Source organism: Accipiter gentilis, chromosome 16 (assembly GCF_929443795.1).
Source record: "Accipiter gentilis chromosome 16, bAccGen1.1, whole genome shotgun sequence".
Lineage (NCBI taxonomy): Eukaryota > Metazoa > Chordata > Aves > Accipitriformes > Accipitridae > Astur > Astur gentilis.
The window spans coordinates 1,374,507-1,397,364 of NC_064895.1; the positions used below are offsets into that span (position 1 = coordinate 1,374,507).

Below are 22,858 nucleotides of genomic sequence, written 5' to 3' on the forward strand. Positions count from 1 at the left end.
TGCTTGGGACCAGGGACTGTGATTTATGGGTGCAAATGGATAAGCATCCTCTTCTCTGAGCTCTGGGCTCTCGCAAAGAGGCCACGCAATTTCTGAGACACCACCTGGGCAGAGACAATACAATTTTCCAGGTTTTAGACTGAAAATAAAAGACTTGAAACTGTGCAGAGCATTTAAATTCAGGGATGAACAACCCACAGCCTGATGCAAAAAGAGCTGGGAGCATTTGCTTGCCCAAGGGCTGGAAGAATGATGTGGCCAAGCCGTGGGAGCATCTTCCCACGGGGAGCACAAGCTGTTTGAGATGGCAGGGGAGAGGCCAGGAGCTGCAAGCATCGACCATGTCCTACATCTGGGTATGCTACGGCACCCCATCCACCCCCCCATCCAGGACCCAGCATCTCCTGCTGGAGCATCTCCTGGGGTACATCCCCGGTACCCCCCCCACCAGCCCAGAGACCTGCTGTCGATGCCTCCATAAAGCTTTCCCTAAAGTTTCACCTAAACATTTTCCCTGCGTTTTCAGCCTGGAGGTCTGAAACCACCCAGGCGAATCCCTCCCGGCCGTGCGTCAGCGCTGTCTGTGCCGGCATCGCGGCAGGTCACGCTCGGCTGCTCCATCCGTCCCGGCCGTGGTGCGATGCTGACGCAGGGCTGTCGAGCCGGGTTGTGCCGACACCGTGCTTCCCTCCTGCCTTGCATGTCTTGAAAGACATGACATGGCTCCCTCCCTCCTCGCCTCACGTACGCTCCGGATGGGGTTTGTTTGCTAAGCAGTGCCAGGGAGATTATTCATCCAGGTTTTTTGCAGTTCACGGCAGCCTCGGCTCTCCCCGCAGAGCCATGGCTCGTCCTCATCTCGTGCGGCTCGTGGTCCCTCCGTGCTCCGGCCCATGCCCTTAGCCTCAAAGCACCAACCCCCTTTGGCTCAGCTAATCCCTTTAATCAGTAAAGACGTTCTGACCTCAACCCACATCCCCAAAAGGGGAGAGAGATGCTCTGGCTCACTCATCCCCAAAATGAGGAGGAGCTGGGGCCAGACTGGACCACCAGGATGCTCCCGCAGCATCCTTGTCCCACTGCCACCCAGCGAGCACAGCTCTGCCCCAATTCCCGAGCGGAGCCATCCTCCCCTCGTGTTATCTCTGTGTTTCAGAGGCTGCCGTGTATCAGCGTGCTGATCCCCATCATCACCTGCCCTGTGCATCCCCACTCCCTGCCCGGGGCTGGGACCGGGCTGCCTTCATGTGCCCCCCCCCCCCCCTCCACTGCTCCCGCATATCCCCTCGCTGTCTGTTATCTGTCAAGTGGTGAGAAATAAAGTGCTGGAGCTGGAAAAGTGCTCTGTGATGAGCAGGAAAGGTCTGCGGCTGGGGGGCTGGCAGTTGAGGAGCGTATAGGGGCTGGGGAGTGAGCAGGGGGCTATGGAGTGAGCTGGGGGGGGGCTTGGAGAGTATGGGGTGCGTGGGAGGGCATGGGAGGCTTGTGGGGGGAACAGGAGTGTACTGGGGGACTATGGAGTGTACTGGGGTGGTATGGAGTGCACTGGGATGATGTGGAGTGGGAGCCGTGGAGCTACATGAGCTGTTGGGGCTTTGAGGACTCGGGAATTGCTTGGAACACGGAGGGCTGGGAGTCCTGGGAATGGGGCTGGGGCTGGTTTGGGTGTTCTTGGGGCTGGCAGCAGGACTGGCTGTGCTGCCCGGAGGGGCTGCAGGGCTAATCCGGGCTAATCCTGCCCCTGGCTGGGTGCCCGGGCACGGGCATCTTCCCACACCTGGAAAATCCCATGCATCTCCAAACCCTCCCAGTCCCGGACAATTGGCGCCTGCTGCCTTTATAAGGGACAGACCCCAGCCCGGCTTATCCCTGGGTGGCTCCCGGCTGTGGTCGTCACCTGGAATCCTCCAGGATGATGAAGCTCTGGGTGACCTTGCTGCTCGCCGGGCTGGTCTGCAGCCTGGCTGCTGGCGGTGAGTCGGGCATGTCCCCGCGGGAATGCGGGGTGACGCTGGGGTGGTCACCGATGGGGTGCAGGAGGAGGATTCAGGCCTTCCAGATGTGTGCCAAGGGGCTAGGTGCAGAGTGGGGGGTGTCCTGTGTGCGGTGGGGGGGTCCTGACACCCCACCGAGGTGGGTGATGCCATGTCTCTTCCTCCTGCAGTTCCTCTTGATGAGATGTCTTCTGGAAGCTCCGGTGAGTTAGGGGTCCTGTATGTGAATCCTGCTCACCCAGGGGATCTGGTGGCCAGGCTGCAAGGTAGAGCTTTGGGACCCCCCTCAAAGACCCCGAGCACTCCAAAAAATGGCGAATCTTTGGGTTTTTTTTCTTGTTCTGAAGGTGGGGTTGTTCCTGGCAGGTGAGGATGCTCCTGCATCCCTCTCTTCCCTCCAAGGCAGATGGGGAAACGTGTGGGTCGGACCCGCACGGCACAGATGGGGTCTGAGCAGCTCCGGCTCCCTGCAAACCCCGCGGCAAGAGGCAGCTCCCTTGGGGCTGGTGGCCTCGGCCAGGGTGTCAGCGCAAGGGTCAAGATGTGCCGGGTGTCAGGGCCACCGGTTTCGGTGGGTGGGTGGGAGGTACCGTGGAGGGGTGGAGGAGCACCCTGTTCATGGCACATCGGGGTGCTCGGGTAACCCCGATTCTTCCCGCAGATGTCGAGGCAGCCAAGGAAGGTGACGGAGGAGTGCTGGCCCTAACCGTTGACCTGCTGGACAGACTGGTGAAGGGTCTGAGTTCCAGCCTCATCGGGTGAGTGGGGAAGGGGGAGCAATGGGGGACGGGAGGGCTCTGCCACAGTCAGTGGGGACAGCGATGCTGCCGCCCCAAGAGGCATCCCTGGTTCCTTCCCACCCCGCTGCGCTGGATGCTGGTGGGGGACGGAGTGGGGTGGGTGTTGGGGGGCTGGCTGGGTGCTCCCATGAGGGTGGGATGGTGGGACTGGGCCAGGTCTTACCTCTTAGGTGTTTCCTCTCTTCTAGGTGACCAGCAAGCCAGCACAGTAAGTCCCTTCCTTTCTGGGGGAGCCTGGGGACATGGGGTGTCCTGTCACTGGCAGGGGTGCAGCTCCAGGGCTGGGGGTTGGGTGGGGGTATGCTCTCCCAGGGCCACTGGGAGCCCCCACCACCTCCCATGGCTGCCCAGGACCATGCCCAGCTCCTTCTCTGCTCCTGCCCTGAGCACTGAGCACCTAAACCTCCCCACCATCCCACCAAACTACCCTGCCATCCCACCAGACCTCCCTGCCATCCCACCAGACCTCCCCGCCATCCCACCAGACCTCCCTGCCATCCCACCAGACCTCCCCGCCATCCCGCCAGACCACCCTGCCATCCCACCAGACCTCCCCGCCATCCCACCAGACCTCCCCGCCATCCCACCAGACCTCCCTGCCATCCCACCAAGCCACCCTGCTATGCCACCAAACCTACCTGCCATCCCACCAAGCCACCCTGCCATCCCACCAGACATCCCAGCTATCCCACCAACCCTCCCCTGATCCCACACCAGGGACCTCCACATCCCTGTGTGTCACGGCAGCTCATCTGGAGTCAACGCTGGGCTGGGAGGGCTGACTCAGAGCAGGTTTTGGGGCAGTGGAGGACCCAGGACTGGCTCCCCCTCCATGGTGCAATTTGGGCTCCCTCCCAGGGTTGGCCCCGGGTGCCAGCGTGCTCCCTGGGGAGCAGAATGCGTCCCTCTCCTCCCTTCGAGCATCCCTGGCTATGCATAAGCATCGTGCAGCTCCCTGACGCCGGGTCTGGTTGACTCCCAGCTCATCCCACAGCTCTTGTCGCACCACGTGCATGCATCGCTCCAGACCAAAGCTACCAATAAAGCAAACCCCTAATTGCTGCCTATCTCATCCTGCCTGGTGTTTGCCTGTAACCTGTGGCCGTGAGGGATTGAAAGCCAGCCCAGCTGTGGTCTAGTCCAGGGTACGATCCTGCTGCCAGATGGAAGCAGCTGCTTTAAATGAACCGAGTCTCCCTCGACTCGATTCAGGTGCCCGTGGCGGGGACTGGTGCCAGCTGAGCCCCAGGGACCCATCCCACACATGGTGGTCCCAGGACACCCACCAGCCCTATGGTCACAGTCTGCAGTCCTTATCTGGCATGGAGACCACCCCACTGCTTCCCAGGCCTGCTGGGACCCCTCCAACTGCAGGGGCTCAGCTGGATCCAGCTGTGCCCAGCTGTGCCTTTAGCCTGTCCTGCAAAAACAGACCCCAAGACCCCAACCCACCAGATTTCTCTGTCCCCACGCTCTCATTCCCCTTACAGGGCTTGAGTGCCAGGCGCTCTGTCCCTCATTAGCAGAGTTCGTTAGCTCCCGGGGCTCTTCCCTCTCCCTTCCCGACTGCCACCTGCCACTCGGGCTGCCGGTGGTCCCCAGCTCGGTGTCCCCACTTCTGGTGCAGGGGATGATGATGATGCTCTGGGGGGGGTCCTGGTGCTCTGGGTATGAGTGGGGCTGGGACACAAGGTGACATTGGGTGGCTGGGGCGTGCATGGGGACAGGCTGGCCACCCCTGCCACATCCAGCATCTTCTGTCCTCCTTGGGGCTAACGGCTTTCACCCCTTTCCCGTCGCTCATCATCGAGGGGGTGGTCACCAGCCCTGGGGAGGGGGGTTCCCCTGCCCAGGGTCTCCTTGTCCCCAGCTGCGGACCACCCTGGCCGTGGCCCCAGGTCCAAAATACAGCTGTGCTTGCCCACCCCCCCACCCTGCATGAGGGTCCTGTGGGGGCCGGCGTGTTGGATTTACAGCTCTGACACCCCCCCTGCTCTGCCAAAAACCTGCCTGTGGAGGGGCTGGGGGGAGGGGGGGGGGCTGCCTGGTTGTCATGGCAGTGAGGATGATGCTGGCAGCTCCGTGGGAAGCGGGTGATCTTCCCGGGGACACGGGGGAGGAAGAAGCTCTATGTCTTTTTGGAGTCGTGGGATGCTTCGGAGAGACATGGCTCCATTCAGGATAAGCCTGGAGCGGTCCTGAGAAGGTCTCAGCTCTGTGGGGTGCAGCTTGTAGTTGTACCCCCAAATCTGCATGCAACCAGGGCATGCTGCTGAACCAGTGCTTACTGGTTTCCAGCTTGGGAGACCAGTGAGAAAAGTCTCATGTCTTTGCTTCTGCTTAGAGGACAGACAAAACCTGGTTGCCCATGACCACCCCATCTCACCTCTTCACCGGTGGTGGGATGCCCTAAATGAATGATTCCCCCCCCCCCAGTAAACTCCTTCTAGGAATAAACCCGGCACCTCCTGGAGCAGGGAAATGTCTCATCCCCGTGCGAAGAGCTGCCTCCTCCTCCTCCTCCTCCTCTCGGCTGGCAGCTCTTCCTCCAGCTGAGCTCAGGGGTGCGTGCTGCTGCGCACATCTCACCACCACCTCCCTCCTAACATTTCTGGGCAGCTTTTTGAGTAAATAAAGCTTTTTCTTTTTTTTTTTTTTTTTTTTTGCACAGTTTCGCAGGGGAAAGGTGTGTTGTGCAAGCGCATAGGAGCTTTCAGATGGCAAAGTCCACCTCCGAGCTGGCCAAGGGAAGCGTTGGGGGTGGATAAATGTATGCAGTGACAACTCCAGCAGCCACCTCCAGTTTCCCACCGCAGGTGAGATAAATCTCAGCTTAAAAAACAGCTTTTTTTTTTCTTTTTTTTTCCCCAGGAAAAGGCTCCTGACAGGGACATCGAAAGCTGGGACGTGGCGGCTCTGCCACTCTCCGCAGAGTGGGATGTCCCTGGGGAGACAGCACAAGTTATTCCTGACAGCTTCTCGCCCTGTAATTGTTCCCCGAGGTGGGTTAGTGCGTTATTAGCGATGGATTTGCTGGGGATGGAGTGGAGCTTCAATGAGACTCCGGCTGACAGAGCCCTCCTGGGTTTGTGCCGGGCGGTGTAATTCGGCGTGAAAGGCTCGCGCGTGTTTGCCTATCGCACAAAGCGAGGTGTGGCGTCGTCCCTAAACCTCGAGGATTGACCTTAAAAAGGGACTGTTTTTTGGCTGAGCAGAAAACCTCTGCGCAAAGATGCTCAGGGCTGCAAGGGCCGGGCTAGATGTCACCTCCCGGGAGCTGGTGGCTCCAAATGACTGCGGGGTTCCCAGTAACTGGAGTGGGGGGCACTGGGAGGGTACTGGACCTGGAGGCCAATGTCCATCCAACAGCTCTGAAGCTTCAGGGCATCTTTTTTTTTCTGGATCTGAAGCAGCTGGAGGTGGGAGATGGGCACGGATGTGGTCCCGGGGTGCAGCTCGCAGAGGATCTTTGGCTCTCCATCCTTTTGAGGAGCAGGCAGATGGCATCAGGAGACACCGCAGTGTCCCAGGACGTCGTCTCCTGCTCCGGTCCCCTCAGAAGAACCCGTGGCCGCAGCCTCCATGTGCAGTTTGAATTTGGAGCTCGGAGCCGTGCTGCGCCTGGAGCCAACCCAGCTGGCTGAGAGACGTCACCTCGATTATTTCAGTTAACTCGATTTACTGCTATTACTGTCAGCCGGACCTAACGACCCGACACGGAGCAGCAGCCCTTAGAGGACCCACTTCTAATTAATTTTAGCTCATAAACTAATTAATGGATTTACTTGTAAATTCTCAGAAAATCCATGTTCCCTGCGAAGAGCAACACTTGCTCCCCAGGGAGGCCGGGCGTCCTTGGGGATGCTCTGCCCTAACCCTGGCGAATATTCCCCTCTGTTCTTCCTCCAGCAAAGTCACCCCTTGGCTGGATCCCGCAGAGGTGCCCAGACTCCTCTTCCCTAGGGATGCTTTCCCTGAGCCGGTGCAGATCCATACAGCCCTCCCGGGGATGCTAGCAAATCTCTACGTCTGGGTCAGGGCCAAGCTGGACCAGGTGCCGTGGCAGCTCCTTGCCCGTTGTCGGTCCCGAGGGATGATCCAGGGATGCTCCGGGGGGGACGGCAGCCGGAGGAGAGGGGGCGGCAGCTGGGCGAGGAGGTTGCCAAACGGGCAGAGACGGCGGCTCCCGGCGAAGCCGTGCCCGCAGCTCAACATCTGGGGCCCGTGGTCGCCGTCCAGGCAGCAGTGTCACCGCCTGTGCCAAGGCATCTTCCTCCTCTTCCTCCTCCTCCTCCTCCTCCTGCAGAGCCTGCCCAGGGCCAGGGGGACCCAAGACAAACCGCCAGCCTCTGGGGACTTTGGGGCAGGCTCTGGACAGATCCCAGTAGGGTCTTTGCTGGGATGAATCTGGTCCCAAAGGCCAGGACCACCTTGCTGATGCCCACACGGGGTCCTTTTGTCCCCACCCTGAGGGTTTAAGGGGTGGAAGTGGCTGCAGGCAGCAGCCGGGGGCGGCTCTGGGGATGCTGCGGGGGGGCACACAGGGATGGAGGGCTGTGTGGTGTACAGGGCAATGCCCATCCCAAAGTTCTGGGCCCTGGGGCTGTGCTGTACCCCATGTCCTGGAAACCCAAATCTGTCCTGTGACCCAGGGCTGTGCTGTACCCCATGTCCTGGAACCCCAAATCTGTCCTGTGACCCAGGACTGTGCTGTACCCCATGTCCTGGAACCCCAAATCTCTCCTGTGACCCCAGGGCTGTGCTGTACCCCATGTCCTGGAACCCCAAATCTCTCCTGTGACCCAGGGCTGTGCTGTACCCCATGTCCTGGAACCCCAAATCTCTCCTGTGACCCAGGGCTGTGCTGTACCCCATGTCCTGGAACCCCAAATCTCTCCTGTGACCCAGGGCTGTGCTGTACCCCATGTCCTGGAACCCCAAATCTCTCCTGTGACCCAGGGCTGTGCTGTACCCCATGTCCTGGAACCCCAAATCTGTCCTGTGACCCCAGGACTGTGCTGTACCCCATGTCCTGGAACCCCAAATCTCTCCTGTGACCCAGGGCTGTGCTGTACCCCATGTCCTGGAAACCCAAATCTCTCCTGTGACCCAGGGCTGTGCTGTACCCCATGTCCTGGAAACCCAAATCTCTCCTGTGACCCAGGGCTGTGCTGTACCCCATGTCCTGGAACCCCAAATCTCTCCTGTGACCCAGGGCTGTGCTGTACCCCATGTCCTGGAAACCCAAATCTCTCCTGTGACCCAGGGCTGTGCTGTACCCCATGTCCTGGAACCCCAAATCTCTCCTGTGACCCCAGGGCTGTGCTGTACCCCATGTCCTGGAACCCCAAATCTGTCCTGTGACCCAGGGCTGTGCTGTACCCCATGTCCTGGAACCCCAAATCTGTCCTGTGACCCCAGAACTCTGCCGTACCCCATGTCCTGACCCCCAGATCTGCCCAGCACCCCCAGGACTGTGCTGCCTCCAACCCTACATGCTGGGGGACGCAGAGGTTTGCACAAGCCCTCCTGCTCGAGGATCTTTGCGTGGCCAGGCTCTCATTTCCCCCAAATTTGCGGTGGCGCCTGGATGCGGGCCCGGCGAGCACCCCGAGCGGGACGTGGGGTACCCCACGGGGCTGTGGGCTGCTGAGGTTTCTTACCAGCAGATGTCAGCTCCCGCCCGGGGATGCGCAGCCGGCGTTCGCCCAGCTCCACTTCTGGCTCTGCACCCTCACACGCGTGTGACGGAGCTGCAGCCTTCCCCGGGTGGGGGGTCACGGTCCCCAGGGCCAAGGGGGGGGTCACACGGTGGCCCCAGGGCCGTGTGTGCCATCACCGCTGCAGCGACCTGGGACGGTCCGTGGCTTTTCCTCTGGGAGCCGGGCAGCTCCCGCTCGTGACTCGGGCCTGTTTGGGGCTGCTCTGCAGACGTCATATAAGAAAATATCTCGTTATTAAATTGACAGCATGCAGGGGAGGGGCTGGGTGCTGAGCTGAGCATCCCAGGGAGCAGAGTTTTGGAGCAAGCAGGGGAGCGAGGGGAAAATGATGGTGCTGCCTGCAGGCAGCCTGGGAGGGTGAAGGGCTGCCTGGGGCTGGAGACCCCCCCCCGAGCTGTCGAGGAGTGATGGAGCGGGGCTGGACCAGCACCCCCAGACCATGAGCAGCCCCCGGCCCACGAGCAGATGTCGTCTGAACCCCTGCACGCCCAGCATCCCCTCCGCCGAATTATGCCAACCTGGGACCCTTCATTGAGATGCAAAGCAGGGGCTGGGGACGACACTGCCGACTGCTCGTCCCAGACACCTGCACCCCGGCAGTGGGTTTGGGGTCCTTCGCCTGCACCCCCAGTTTGACGGTGCCCTCCGGGGCACCTCTGTGCAGGAACCGCTGTGCCACACTGGCTGCCCTCGGCGTGGGGGACCCCCAGGACCCTGCTTGGCACGTGCATGCGTGGGGCAGGGGGACTGGGACGTGGCGGGTTGGATCCTGCTCCTCAGCAGCCAGGTTCATGTGTCCCCAGCCCACCCAGGACACCCCCACTATGAACCTGCTAGTGTGGCCCCACTTCCAGCAGGAAAAACCCGTCTCGGGCTGAGCCTTTTGGGGTTTCTGCCTCAGCAGGGCTGGGGAAAAGGTTCTTTCCCTGCTCTGATAAACCATTTTCTGGAGAAGGTGCTGGGCATCGCACCCCTCTCTTTTCCAGACACCTCTGGCTACGGGGTCCCCACTGAGCCGTGGGGACATCCTGGCTTCACCCACACTGATGCACCCGGTGATGGCACGGCTGGGGTGTCACTCGCCGTCCCCTGCACGCGATGGAGATGTCTTCCCTAAATAGGGACCATCCCCAGCATCCCCCAGCTCTGGGGTGTGCCCAGCCCTGCTCTCGGGAGGAGGAGGATTCCTGGGCATCCCTGCCAGCTCCATGGGGCTGGAGGCAACCGGGAATGAATCTGGGCTTTCCCAGCTGTGCCCGCAGCCGCCACGTCCTGCGGGCAGCCAGGAGCCCAGCGAGCCAGCAGCCGCTCTGGGAACAGCTCCCACGCTTGCTTTTGGGGATGAACAGCGGGGTTGTGACCCTTCCCTCCCCTCTTGCTGGGGGTACTTGAGCCCCTCTCTGCCTCCCGGTCCATCTGGGCACTTCAGCATCCCTCCCACACCTGCCTCCTCGCCGGGGGAGCAGCCCTGAGCTGGGCAGGGGAAACTGAGGCAGGGAGTCGTGTGAGAGGCTCAGCCCCGTACATCTCCAGAGCACCCTGAAGCATCGGGACACACCGCATGCCCTGTACTCTGTCCCCCATGTCTGGTTTTTTTTTTTTTTGGGTGGGGACAGGAGGCAGCCAGCAGGCAGGAGGAGGGCTGGGGACGTGGCTGGTCCCCACAGCGTGTCCCCAACCCCTGACGTGTCCCTTCTCCAGTGCCAACAGCCACCAGGGTGGTGAAACACCCTCTGCAGCCAACTGGACCCCATGGTTGGGCCACCAGGACAGTGCGCGTGGGGCTTGGGAGACCCCCAAAACTGAGCTGCTGGGGGACCCCTAGGGACAGTGTCCCTTTGTCACAGCCCCCCCGCCACCTCTCCCCAGTGCCACCATCGCTCAAGTTGACAAACACGGGTCAGCGAGCGCTGGCCGCATCTTCCCCGGCCCCTCGCTGCCCCGCCGGGCCCCCCAGCCCCTGATTTCTCTTTAATTGCATTCCCCAGTGTCATGCAAATCAGCCGTCCCGGGCGCAGCTGCTGGGATTAAATTAGACCCCGTTAATACGCGGTAATTGCGTTTCCGCACAGGCCCAGGAATGCCAGCCCGGGCGTGGGGGCGGTGGGCGGCCGGCACCGGGGCGGCAATCGGCTTTCACAATATTTACTCTGGCAATTACCCTCCCTTCCAGGCCGTGGCCTCTCTGAGACCAGGGGCTGGCAAGCGGGTTAGGGGACAGAGAGAAATGCTGGGGTGGGCGGCTGTGGCCTGGGGTGCTGGTGGGACCCAAATTTTGCCCGTTGTATGTGCAGGTTTGTGCCCTGCCCAGAGCATCTGAGTGGTGGCTTCATTTTCTTTCCAGGTGGAGCATCATCGAGGTGGAATATCCCAGGATGGAGCATCATCAAGGTGGAATATCCCAGGATGGAGCATCATCAAGGTGGAGCATCGAGATGGAGCATCAAGGTGGAGCATCCTAGGGTAGAGCATCATCAAGGTGGAGCATCGAGATGGAGCATCAAGGTGGAGCATCCTAGGGTGGAGCATCATCAAGATGGAGCATCATCAACGTGGAGCATCCTAGGGTGGAGCATCATCAAGGTGGAGCACTCCAAATCTAGCTCCTTTTGGCAAGTCCTGCAGCCATTGGGAGAACCTGCTCCAGGTGCCCCCGAGTCCCCCCCATAGTGCCAGCCCCACCGGGATTGCAGCTTGCCCCCCTCTGTGATCGCAGCCCCAGGATGTGGAGCATCTGAGAAGGATGCGGCTTTCAAGGGAGATTTCCTTGCGCAGTGCCAGGGAAGGGTCACAGGCTGAGGGACATCTTGCGTGTGCCCAAGAGATGGGGGTAACGTGGACAAGCTCTGGACCTGCCACATCTTCTCTAGGTGTCATGGGGACAGTGCGGTCTGTTCCTCGTGGTCTGCACTGCTCGGAGCCCCACAGCAGAGAGGGAAACTGAGGCTCAGGAAGAGCAGCCACGGGTGGGAATATGCAGGATCCAAGCCGTGCCCCTGAGCTGACATGGGTGTGGGATAATGAGCCGGTGTCCGGAGCCACCAGTGCCTGGGGAATGGCGAGCTGGGGAGGGATGTGGAGCGGTGGGAAGGTGATGGGGGTGGGTGGGATGAGATGTGGGGGACCTGCAGGGGATGGGAAACCTGAGGGGATGACCCCTGAGAGGTAAGAGGGTTAAATGAGGGATGGAGGATGTCTGGGAGGGATGGAAAGACATGGAGGGGGATGAAAGGGCTACGCAGGGGGCATTGGGGAGGGGGCGACACAAGGAAAGGACACATGGGGGTGGGAGACTCGTGGGGTGGGCACAGCTTAGGGTTTGGGGATCACCAGCGCGGTCCTGGTTTGCCGGGGGCTGGATATGGGGCTGAGCCCAGCTGGTAAATGGTAACTCCTGGCTGCGCTTCCCTCCCATCCACCTCAGAGCCCCCCAGCACCCACCTGGGATGACACCTCCACCCCAGCCACAGCCCCCCATCCTCCGCCCACCCAGGTCCCCATCCCGGGTTTGCGGTGCCCACCCCAGAGCTGGCGACAGAGGCGGGAACGGGAAGGTTGAACATCTTGCGAGAGCGGTCCCGGGGGGCCAGAACCGCCCGTAACCCCAACAGATGCAAAACCCCCCGCACAATGGGATTAGCGAGCGGCACGTGGCCGGGCGCTGAAAAGCGGCGAGGCCGGCAGACAATACACCCGCCATCGCCCCGCTCGCTCCCGGGGGTCATTCCTGCTCCCGGCATCTGAGGACCACCGCCAACCCCGGGGGAGGTTTCGTCGTGTCTTCCCCCCCCACCCCCCTCCGCCCCCCGCCTTCTCCTTCGGGCGCCCACCGGCCTCTTTGTGCGGGTGCCCGGACCTGTTGGAGCCATCTGTCAGGGAGGGGACGAAGCCGTCGCCGAGCGCGGGCAGTGTGGCAACAGGCAGATTTATTGGCCGCAATCTGTTCCTGCCTGCCCTGCCCGTCCCAGCCTGGCGGTGGGAAGTAAGCCATGAATCCACTAATGAATTAATTAGTATTCCCTGTAATCCCAGGCTGCCAAAGACATGATTGCAAGCGCTCTAAATTAATGTGAAGGGTCCTGCGGGCTGGCGCGTGCGGGGAGGCTCCCACGCAGCGATGCTGAGCTCTGGGATCAGAGTCCGGGTAGGGATGGAGCGCGGTGGGGGGGGGGGAATATGACTTTTGGGGTGCCACTGCTGTCCCCCACTTCCAGCCCCGCTGCTGCAGAGGGTCCCAGCCCAGCCCCTTCCCCAGGCCGGGGGGGCAGAGCATGACAACACGTAACACCCGTCCCTTAATTAATGGGGGGGGTCTTTTTCCATCGCCCCCTCTCATCGGCCGGGGGCTGTGGAGCCTGGGGCCCCTTCTCTTGTCTGAGCGGTAAAGAGCTCAGCCGGGCCCCTTCTGGCCCTACCAGCCACTAATTACTCCCCCTCGCACTCTCATTACAGCTGGGAGGGAGCTGCGGCCCCCGCACCCACCCCCAGCACCTGGGCCGGAGCCAGCATCGCCCAGGGCCTGGTGTGTCCCCCCCCCCCCCCCCCCAGGTCTCCCCGGCACTGGCATCGCCACGGCAGTGCCCGGCCAAGGGGGGTGGTGGGTGATGACGCCCAAGTTTGAGACCCCGGCAGCCCCGTGTTGCTGTCACATCGTACTTGGCCGTGCCCTGTCAGATGGGGACCCCCTGGGGGACTCCCCCCGTGGAGGGAGCTGTGTTGGCAGGGTCTGTCCTGGTGCTGGGTGAGCTGGGGTGCTCATCCAGGGGTGCCCATCCATGGGTGTCGATCCAGGGGTGCCCATCTAGAGATGCCCATTTTAAGGTGTTCATTCCAGGGTGCTCATCCAAGAGTGCTGGTCCAGGGATGTTGATCCAGGGATGCTCACCCAAGGGTGCCCATGTAGGGGTGCCCATCAAGGGGCACCCATCCAGAGGCACCCAGGGATGCTGATCCAGGGATGCTCACCCAAGGGGCACCCATCCAGAGGCACCCATCTTGGAGTGACCATCCAGGGGTGCCCATCGGGGGGTGCTCATTGAGGGTGCTCATGTAGGGATGCCCATCCTAGGATGCTCATGCAAGGGTGCTGATGCAGGGACACTCACCCAAGTGTGCTCCTCCAGGGGTGCTCCTGCAGGGGTGCTCATCTAGGGATGCCCATCCTAGGGTGTTCATCCCAGGGTGCTCATCCAAGGGTGCTGGTCCAGGGATGCTCGTCCAGGGATGCTGATCCAGGGATGCTCACCCGAGGGTGCCCACCCAGAGGTGCCCATCAAGGGGCACCCATCTAGGAGCATCCATCCAGGGGTGCTCATCTAGAGATGCCCATCCGAGGGTGTTCATCCCAGGGTGCTCATCCAAGGGTGCTGCTCCAGGGGTGCCGATCCAGAGATGCTCACCCAAGGGTGCCGATCCAGGGAACCCTGGCCAGCGTACCCACTCGAGGATGCTTGTCTAGGGACACCCATCCAAGGGTGCCCAGGGACCGGGGGTGCCCACCGCGGGGGGGACACACACACACACACACGACCCATCCAGGGGTGCCCGAGGTTGCCGTCGGGGCCCCGGTGGGGTGGCGGGAGGAGCCGGTCTCGGCCACCTCCCCCCGTGGGAGGAGCCACGCGTGGTCCGCGACCGGGCAGGAGCCGCCGGCAGAGCGGAGCTCTCAAAACCGGCCGACAGCCGAGCTGCCCGTTCCCGGTACCGCTCCCGGTACCGCTCCCGGTACCGCCGCCGAGGGAGCTGCCCGCGCCCCCGGGGCTGGAGGCACCATGCGTCCGGGCAAGTGACAACGGGGACTCGCTCCGGTACCCAGGTAAGAGCGGACCGGGATCCCCGGGGGTGCTGGGGACCCGAAGGGACGTGTCGACCCCTTCGACGGGGCTCCCGGTTCCCCGGGCCACCCTCCGGGATGATGGAGGGGGTGGGTCTGCCCCGAGGGCAGAGCAGTGGGACCCCGTCTCGGGGGGACCCTGCACCTTTCGAGGGGTGCAGGGTGAAGGACGGGATGGAGCCGGTGGTCCTGAGCTCCAGCCGCACTCCCTGCCCCGGTTCCCCGCAGCCGTCGGGGATGGAGCCGTAGCCCCGGGGCTGGGGGGGGACACGCCGGTTCTGGGGGGGGGTCTTCCCTGCCTCGGAATTGGGCAGGGGGGCCGGCCACCCTTGGCCACGTCAGGGCTAGTTTTTTGCTGGGGCTGGAGGTGATGAAGGTGAAGGAGGTGATGAAGGAGCTGCCCTAACCCCTGGCTTTTGTTAATCCACTCCTCGGGGGGGGGCAGCCCGGGGAAGGGAGCCCGGTCAGGGTACCCCGTGGTCTGCAAGCGCAGCCCCTTCCCCAGTGAGTCCTGCCCGGGGCTGGGACCCCAGGAGGGAGGAAAGCAGCATCCCTCACCTTCCTCCTCCTTTTCCAGGTCTGTGTGGTTGCTGCAGGGCTGCCCTTCAGCAGATTTCCCCCCTCTGAAAAAATGTCAGCCCATCCTCTCTCCCCTGCCCCAGTCGGCTGAGGGTTGAACTGGGACCGTGAGTGGGACTGGGAGCTCTGGGCAGCCCCTGGTTCAGGACTCAGCCGACACTGGTGTCCCCAAAGCCACCTCGTTGGCTGTGCTGGAGCTGATGGAGCAGCTGTAGGGTTTTAATCTGCCCTGCAGCCAGGAGCCCACCGGGTCCACGTACAGCTGGGCCACATCCTGCTGCGTTCCCAGGCAGGATACGGTGCAGAGGTCTCAAGTAAATCCTAATTTTTATGGTCTGCTTGGGGGTGTCTTGATCCATTTGCCCCTCTCCATGATGAATTCCCAGCCCCAGCTGCCCATTTTGACCCTGGCTCTCATGCCAGCACCTTTCCTGCATCCCCGTCCCCAGCCCTCTGTGTTTCTTCGTCTTTGGGTGGCCCTGTCTGGGGTCAGGGTCTACGTGCCAGGGGCTGTGCAGGGCTGGAGTTGGTGAATCTTTGTCCTGAACCAACTGTCCTCCTTTGGGGGATCGAGTCCATTGGAAGGAAACCAGTGGAGGGCTGAAACCAAGTTCCTGGTCCTACAGGAAAGGAGAGGGAATTGAACCTACTTGTTTTGGGATGGGAGCTCAGTGCCTGGTGACACAAAGGGAGAGAGAGCATCTCCCTCTGCTCTGAGCTGAGCCATCCCTACTTGAAAATTAAATTTTCAAGCCTGCTACAGCAGGCTTTTTCCTGCAATGGGTTTTTTGTGGTTCTTTTAGACAATGTGGGCTGGAGATGATTGAAAATGAAAGGTATCCAAAATAATGGGCTGGACAAACTTCCCATTCCACAGTGGGTTCCCACCGTCTCCTTACTTGGGAAACTGGGAAACTACCAGAGTGACTTCATCAGGCAATTCCCTCTCTGTCTACTTCCTCCCCCCCCCCCCCCCCCCCCCCTTTAAAATATCAGTATTCTGGAGAAAGAGCAAAATCCCTAAAAATTCAAACTGGATTTTCAAAAAGACAACCTCCAGAAACATTTCCATGGGAATACTGCGCCACGAAGTGCAGGGAAGGGGGGAAGACACTGAGCTCGCTTCTTGAGCAGAGCCCCAAACTGGTGATTTTCTTCTGGGATGGATTCTGGTGGACAGGACCAGCGAGGGACGGGAGCTGCAGGCAGGGATGCTGCATTTGGGACAGGTCCCCAAGGGTGGAGTGAAAGTAACCCTCAGACTGCAGCCTGGAGGGGTTTTGGAGCAGGTCTGAAGCTGTTTCTGGGCTGCCCTCAGCACACAAGGTGGGTGCAGCCCTGCGGTCCCACCAGGATGCTGGCAGAAAGTATTTGGACCCGCTCCATCCTCACTTAGCCAAACCCATCCATTCGTCCCAAAGATGGTCCTTCACCACCTTCGCCCACTAGATTTCCCAGCATCTGACAGACCCCTATTACTCTGCCGAAGAGCTAATTGGGGCCACATGGTCCTCTGGGGATACGATGGCTGTGCGCAGCAATTAACACCCTAATCCAGCCCTCAAGCCCCATCACGCATATTAAAAGTGGGATTTTCCAATGGGGTGGACAGGGGCAGTGGAGCCAGGGCTTGGGCAGCACACTTTCAGCAAAGCTGCTTAGATGCTAAGCTTTATTAAATGAGTCAGGCACGATGACAGGATTTGGGGAGCTGATTAACATGAAACCTAGGCTGGTTTGTGCGGTGTGACTGCATTCGTTATGGCAGAGGGAAACGAAGGTTCAAGCAAATGTGCTTGGGTTAGAAGAGCTCAGGCAGGAAAATCTCCAGAGGCAGCTCAGCAGAGGACCTTTAGTTTCAGGCTCCCTTTTGCAACCCACAATGTGACAGTCAGGGTTGAAGCCACGAGGGGAGGGACTCATGACTGGCAATAACCCCAAAATTGAATTGCTGGAAACCCTGAGCCCTGGAAAAGAGCTGATGGGCCCCAGGGAGAGGCTTCAGTGGCTCCCCCCAAAATTCAGCAGAAATTATTGTAGATAGCTAAATAGATAGATGATGGATAAATAGATTCTGTAGGTACCACTGGTGGACAGAAAGCAGTTGATGCTTCTGGAAGATGATTTTGACCTCAGTTCTTTATGCCCTCAGCATGTTGAGCAACTCTCCTGCTAGAATTCGTTAACGTCTCCTTGTCCCTTTGTTGCAGAGATCAGAGATGACCAAGACGTATGCCAAGCCCAAAGAGATGGCGGAGCTTGTGAGCACCCAAGCCTGGATGGACGAAACGTTGAGCTCCAAAGATGAGCTGAAGGAAGAGGACAGCAGGCAAGGTCCTTTTGGATTGATGTCTGGCTTGAATGAAGAGCATGACAGCATCGAGGAAGAAGAGGAGGAAGAGGATGATGGGGAAAAGCCGAAGAGAAGAGGACCAAAGAAGAAGAAGATGACCAAGGCGAGGCTGGAGCGCTTCAGAGCCCGGCGGGTGAAGGCCAATGCCCGGGAGCGCACGCGGATGCACGGTCTGAATGATGCCCTTGACAACCTGAGGAGGGTGATGCCCTGCTACTCCAAGACTCAGAAATTGTCCAAGATTGAGACACTGAGGCTTGCGAGGAACTACATCTGGGCTCTGTCTGAGGTGCTCGAAACGGGGCAGACTCCTGAAGGGAAGAGCTTTGTGGAGATGCTCTGCAAGGGCTTGTCCCAGCCCACCAGCAACCTGGTGGCTGGCTGTCTGCAGCTGGGACCGCAGACCTTGTTCCTGGAGAAGCATGAAGAAAAGTCCCCGGTGTGTGAATCGGCCATATCCAGCCACTCCTTCACCTACCAGTCCCCGGGGCTCCCAAGCCCACCCTATGGGACCATGGAAACACATCTGCTGCATTTAAAGCCTCCGACCTTCAAGAGCTTGGTGGATGCTTCCTTTGGAAACCATCCCTCTGACTGCACCACTCCCCCCTATGAGGGTCCCCTGACGCCGCCCCTGAGCATCAGCGGGAACTTCTCCTTGAAGCAAGATGGGTCTCCAGACCTGGATAAATCCTACACCTTCATGGCCCACTATCCCTCAGTCAGCCTGGCTGGAGCACATGGACATGCCTCTCACTTCCAAAACACAGTGCCCCGCTACGAGATCCCCATAGACATGAGCTATGAGTCCTACCCACACCACGTGGCTGGGCCTCAGCTCAACGCCATCTTCAACGAATAGCAAAGCAGAGTTAGACCCAAATTCTTGATGCAGAGAGAAGTTCAGCTGCATCGTGGAACTGTTTCTAGAACGGACACAACTGGAGTGAGGATATCGCCACTACGAGGTGAGAGACTTCTGAGCATCTCTGCAGGACATCGCTGTGGAAGGTTCAGCTGGCCCTCCTGTCCTCTCCCAACACACCTGCACTGGTGCCACCTTGCTGATTTCCGAGCTGTCCCCAGGAGCCACGTGAACCCTTCCCGACAGCTGAACTCCGAGCAGCCACCGCTGAGAGCCGAGCCGTTGCCTCCCGCTCCCTCTCCCCCAGAGATGCTCACGAAGGTGGCTTCACCCTGCAGGACTTTCTGCCCAAACGCACTCCAGCACTTGGGATCCTCCACTGCCAAGACGTTACGGCTCCTTTTCCTCCCTCCTTGGGGTGGTGGGGCATGGGCACACCTCTGCCTCGCATCAGGTGGAGACAAGCCCCTCCTGCCCCTCGGGCTGACCAGTTCCCCTTCCACACGCTCTGATGGGGTCATGGTTTTCCCAGTCCAGCCGTGCCCAGGCAGGCTGGCAGAGGTGGGAACGATCTGGACCACTCGCAGAAGACCAACACAGTTGCTCCTCCTTGAAGCTTCCCACCCAACGGGGAACCTTATCCTTGCTGCCACCGTATCATCCAGGGATGGCACGGTCCAGCCAGGCTCGGAGCTTCTCCGTGATGATCCCTCCATCGTTCTGCTCCTGTGGTGAGCCCTGCTGCCCGTCCTCTCCTGAGCCTCAGACCTTGCCTGTGCCCTACAACCAGCATGAGATTATCAGCACACGGATCTTGAAACCTCGTTAAGGGACTGTTGATGTTTCAGAGCACAAATATCCCGGCTGGAAGAGGAGCCTCAGCTGAACCCTTGCCCCCGACTAGGGCCACATCTTCTTACGGTTTGTAGTGTTATTTATCATGATCTGTGTCCTGAAGACATCCTGCCAAAGGAAGTGTGTCTTAATTTCCTGTTTTATTTATTATTTACTGTGTGTGGGGGGGTCTAATTTATTTCCTTCCATTTTACATGAAATGTGGAATGTGCTAAATAACCTCCTCATTTTCCAATTGACTTCCAAGTGCTTAGTTGGAGTTAGCTTTGTGGAGACGTGTGGTTTTTGCAGTGCTGTTGCTCCAGGATTATTTATTAGCCATTATTTATTTAATTTATTTTCTTCCCGCCCTCACGGTCTATTTTCTGGTGATGAAACCAAGTATTTAACCAAGGGGTTACATATTTAATGTTGAAGTACATATTTAACATGGCCATTTCTTGGATTTCGGAGGCTGATTGTGCCCAGCAGCTCCCAACTCATCCCTTGTATTTCTATATGAGCAATAACTTTTAAAGGCTATGCAACTATTTTTGTTTTCAAGAAAATCCAGGCAACTATTTTTGATGTCCCACTGGCCTTGCGAGCCCGGCTGGCCAAACCTCCCTGTTTTGCAGAGGTGTTTTGTATAGAGTTGGGAATTTGGAGATGACTTGAGCTCCGGGGGTCCCTCCCAGCCCCTGGGTCCTGGGGCTTCTTCCCTTTTGTACTGAGAGCAAATGTTTATCCTTTTGTAAAGAAAGCAGAATTGGGTTTTTAGCTCAAATAAAGTTGTGGTCTTGTTTCAAGCAGCATCGCCCCAGGGCTGTTGTCTTCTTTTCTGTGGTCTTGAGCATGGTGGTGGTGGTGAGGGGTTGCTTGGGGGGGAAGCAGACGACCCGTGCTGGGGTTCAGCTGGGATCCCCGACCCGAGGGCTTGGCTGCTGGTGGCTAGTACTGGCCATGGGACCAGCACTGGCCGATGGGACTCCCTGGGAAGGGACTCCCTGGGAAGGGACCCATTTCCAGAGGCATGGGGGTTGATGGGTGGTGGTGGGCTCAGCTGCGGGGCAAGGGTGGGTGCGTTTTAACATGGACCTGCTGCTGGCTCTGCCCCGGGGCTCTGCCTGCCTGGCCCCGGCTTTCATGGGATGCACGTCAAGAACACACGCTCACACAGGCATAGACACACACGCAAACATGCCCAGTCACACACACGTGCTGCCCCAGACACGCACACATGTGTGCACCTACACGGATGTGCCCATACAGGCACGCACACACGAACGTGACACGCACACGCACAGACACGCGCAGGCAACCCTTTGCACGCTGACGCACCGTGCACGTACGTGCCGATGCGTTGTCCTGTGCAGGTCTGCGTGCGCGCACGCTCTTGTGAGCAATGCCTAAATGCGCACGTGGAGACGTGCACGTGCAAGCACACGCACACGCGGGTCGGCTCCACGCCGTGCAGAGGCACCGGGATGCGTCCCGCCTGCTCCCTGAAGGCAAGGCACAGGGGACGTGGCCGTCCTGACTTCACCCCCTCTACGCCATCGCCCCGACCGAGAGCGGGGTGTGCGTGACCCTGCCCCAACAGCACCCACGAGTCCTCATTTCCCAGCTGCGCTAAAAACCCAAAACAGCTTCTGGCTGCCATCGAAGCCTCTCCTCCCCGCGGCCTCTCGCACGGGGACCCCACGCTCCACGTGTCCTCGCACAGCTCAGTGCCTCTCCGTCCCCCCAGCCTCGCACGCCGGCTGCTGCCGGGATTCCGGTGGGAACTGCCGAGTGCCTCGTCCCCGCAAGCTGTGCCCGGCACGTGGCTGGCCCGTGCGGGGCGAGGGGCTCTCTGGGGGGACCCGCAGCTGCAGCCGTGCTGCAAAGGGCTGGGGGAGATGCTGCGGCTCCGAGCTGGGACAGGGTTGAGCCGCACGGGAGGTGTGAGCCGGGCAGGGGGCTGGCGAGGAAGGGAGATCTCGTGTATTTTGGATATTAGGAAGAATTTTTGGATATTAGGAAAAATTTCATTACTGAGAGGGTTGTCAGGCATTGGAACAGGCTGCCCAGGGAAGTGGTTGAGTCACCATCCCTGGAGGTATTCAAAAAGTGGGTGGACGGGATACTCCAGACCATGGTTTAGTGGGCATGGATGATGGTTGGACTCGATGATCTTGAAGGTTTTTTCCAACCTAAATGATTCTATGATTCTATTCTATGATTCTATGTGTCCCCCCCCCCAGCAAGTGGGGAGTGGGCTGGAGATGCACCTAGCTGGGGATGGGTCTTATCCTGCCCTGGTCTGTGCCGTGGGCTGGGGGTTATTGCAGCCTGTGGAAGCGGGGAGACCCTTGCCAGCATGTATGCACAACATACATATATGCACACGCACATTCAAAACACTCCAATGCTTACACACGTACGCACGCAGGGACAGCTGCGTGCACAAATAAATGAGCACAACATCTGCGTGGGCACACACAGACTCACGACCCTCCTGCACGGCGCTGTGCTGGATACCTACGGCCGTGCACAAACGTGCGTGCAAGCAAACACACACGCCTCCCTTACACCCGCACCCCGGACACCTCCGGACACGCACACGTGTGCGCGCACCCACAAACACGTCCCCGATGGCAGCGGTGACCCTTACACCGATGTTCTGGGAGCAGCGGGATAAGGACAGCGGCTGGCTGCCCGCTGGTGCCAGGGTCCAGCTGTGCCCCCGGCCCCCCCCTTTCCCAGTCCCCCCTCCCTGGCCCTTTGCTTGCTGGCCAGTGGCCAAACCCTGCTCTGTGCCAGGTCCCCCAGGCGCGTGTGTGCCCGACAGCAGGGGAATCGCCCCTTCCAGCAGCCCCAGCCTGTGCCAAGAGGGCAGGGAATCGTGCCAGGCTGGGGCAAACGCTGCCCCGCTCCTGCTCTGGCCCCCCCCCACCCCCCACCCCAGGGGGGCTGCGTGTGTGCACGGGCGTGCGAGAGCGCAGCTGGCCCCCCGGTACGTGTGCGGGGGGCGAGGGAATACCCCTGTGTGTGTGCACGCAGGGTGAGGAGTCCATGAGGAGCCCCGGGGTTGTGGCTCCGCTGGCTGGCACTTGGGCTTGTTTAAATCCCCAGCAGGACGCGGAGGCTTGGCACTGGTGAGGCTGTTGGGATGGTGTGGAGCTGAGAACTGACGTGCTCGCTGCACCACACGCTCCCCACAACTGGCATAGCCTGGGAGCTGACGGCGCGGGTGCCTCTTGTCCCTTGGGTGGCCCAGGTGAGGTCCCTCTCCACCCCACGCCTCGATGGGTCCCTGCAGCTCCCCCCACCCCCCCACCTCCTCCCAGTGTGTGGGGAGGCTGGGAAAGGTCCCACAGCCGGGGAATGGGGGACGGGGCAGGCAGGGTCTGGGTGCTGGGAAGGGCAGCTGGGACAGTAACCCCACTTCTCACCAGCCCTAGTGAAGACCCACAGAAACACTGTGATGCCCAGGAGCTGGGTCCATCAGCTGCACTTAGGTAGCCTTGATGACTAATTAGCATCTAGGACAAAGGAGCCCTTGTTAAAAACTCTCCCCTTCCTACGTGATGACACAGCTGGGATTGGAGGATGCTCTTTCTCCTGGAAGAAGGACTAGGGAGGCTGGAGCAGCTATCAGGAACCTCTGATGGTCCATCATCTTCTCATGCTCCAGCTCCTGCATCTCCAATAGCTGGGTGAGCATTGGTTTTGGATGCAGAACAGAGACAGCTCTGGACACCTCTTGGACTTCTAAAGCTTTGCTTTAACTCCACCAACGTCTCCTTTTGGGTCCATGTGGAAGTCAGCTTGGATGGCAGAGTCAGACCCTCTCTGGCACCCCAGCAGCCAGCCCCATCCTTGGGGGACCTGG

At 60.0% G+C, this 22,858-nt stretch overlaps 1 protein-coding gene across 1 annotated transcript; it reads left to right on the forward strand.

The window, feature by feature from the left end:
• Window positions 1–14,153: 14,153 nt before the first annotated feature.
• Window positions 14,154–19,790, forward strand: NEUROD4 (neuronal differentiation 4). The gene is made up of 2 exons (XM_049819274.1): window positions 14,154–14,332; window positions 17,140–19,790. The coding sequence occupies exon 2, from the start codon at window positions 17,149–17,151 to the stop codon at window positions 18,142–18,144; it is 996 nt and encodes a 331-aa protein (XP_049675231.1). The 5' UTR covers window positions 14,154–14,332; window positions 17,140–17,148; the 3' UTR covers window positions 18,145–19,790.
• The last annotated feature ends 3,068 nt before the right edge of the window (window positions 19,791–22,858 follow it).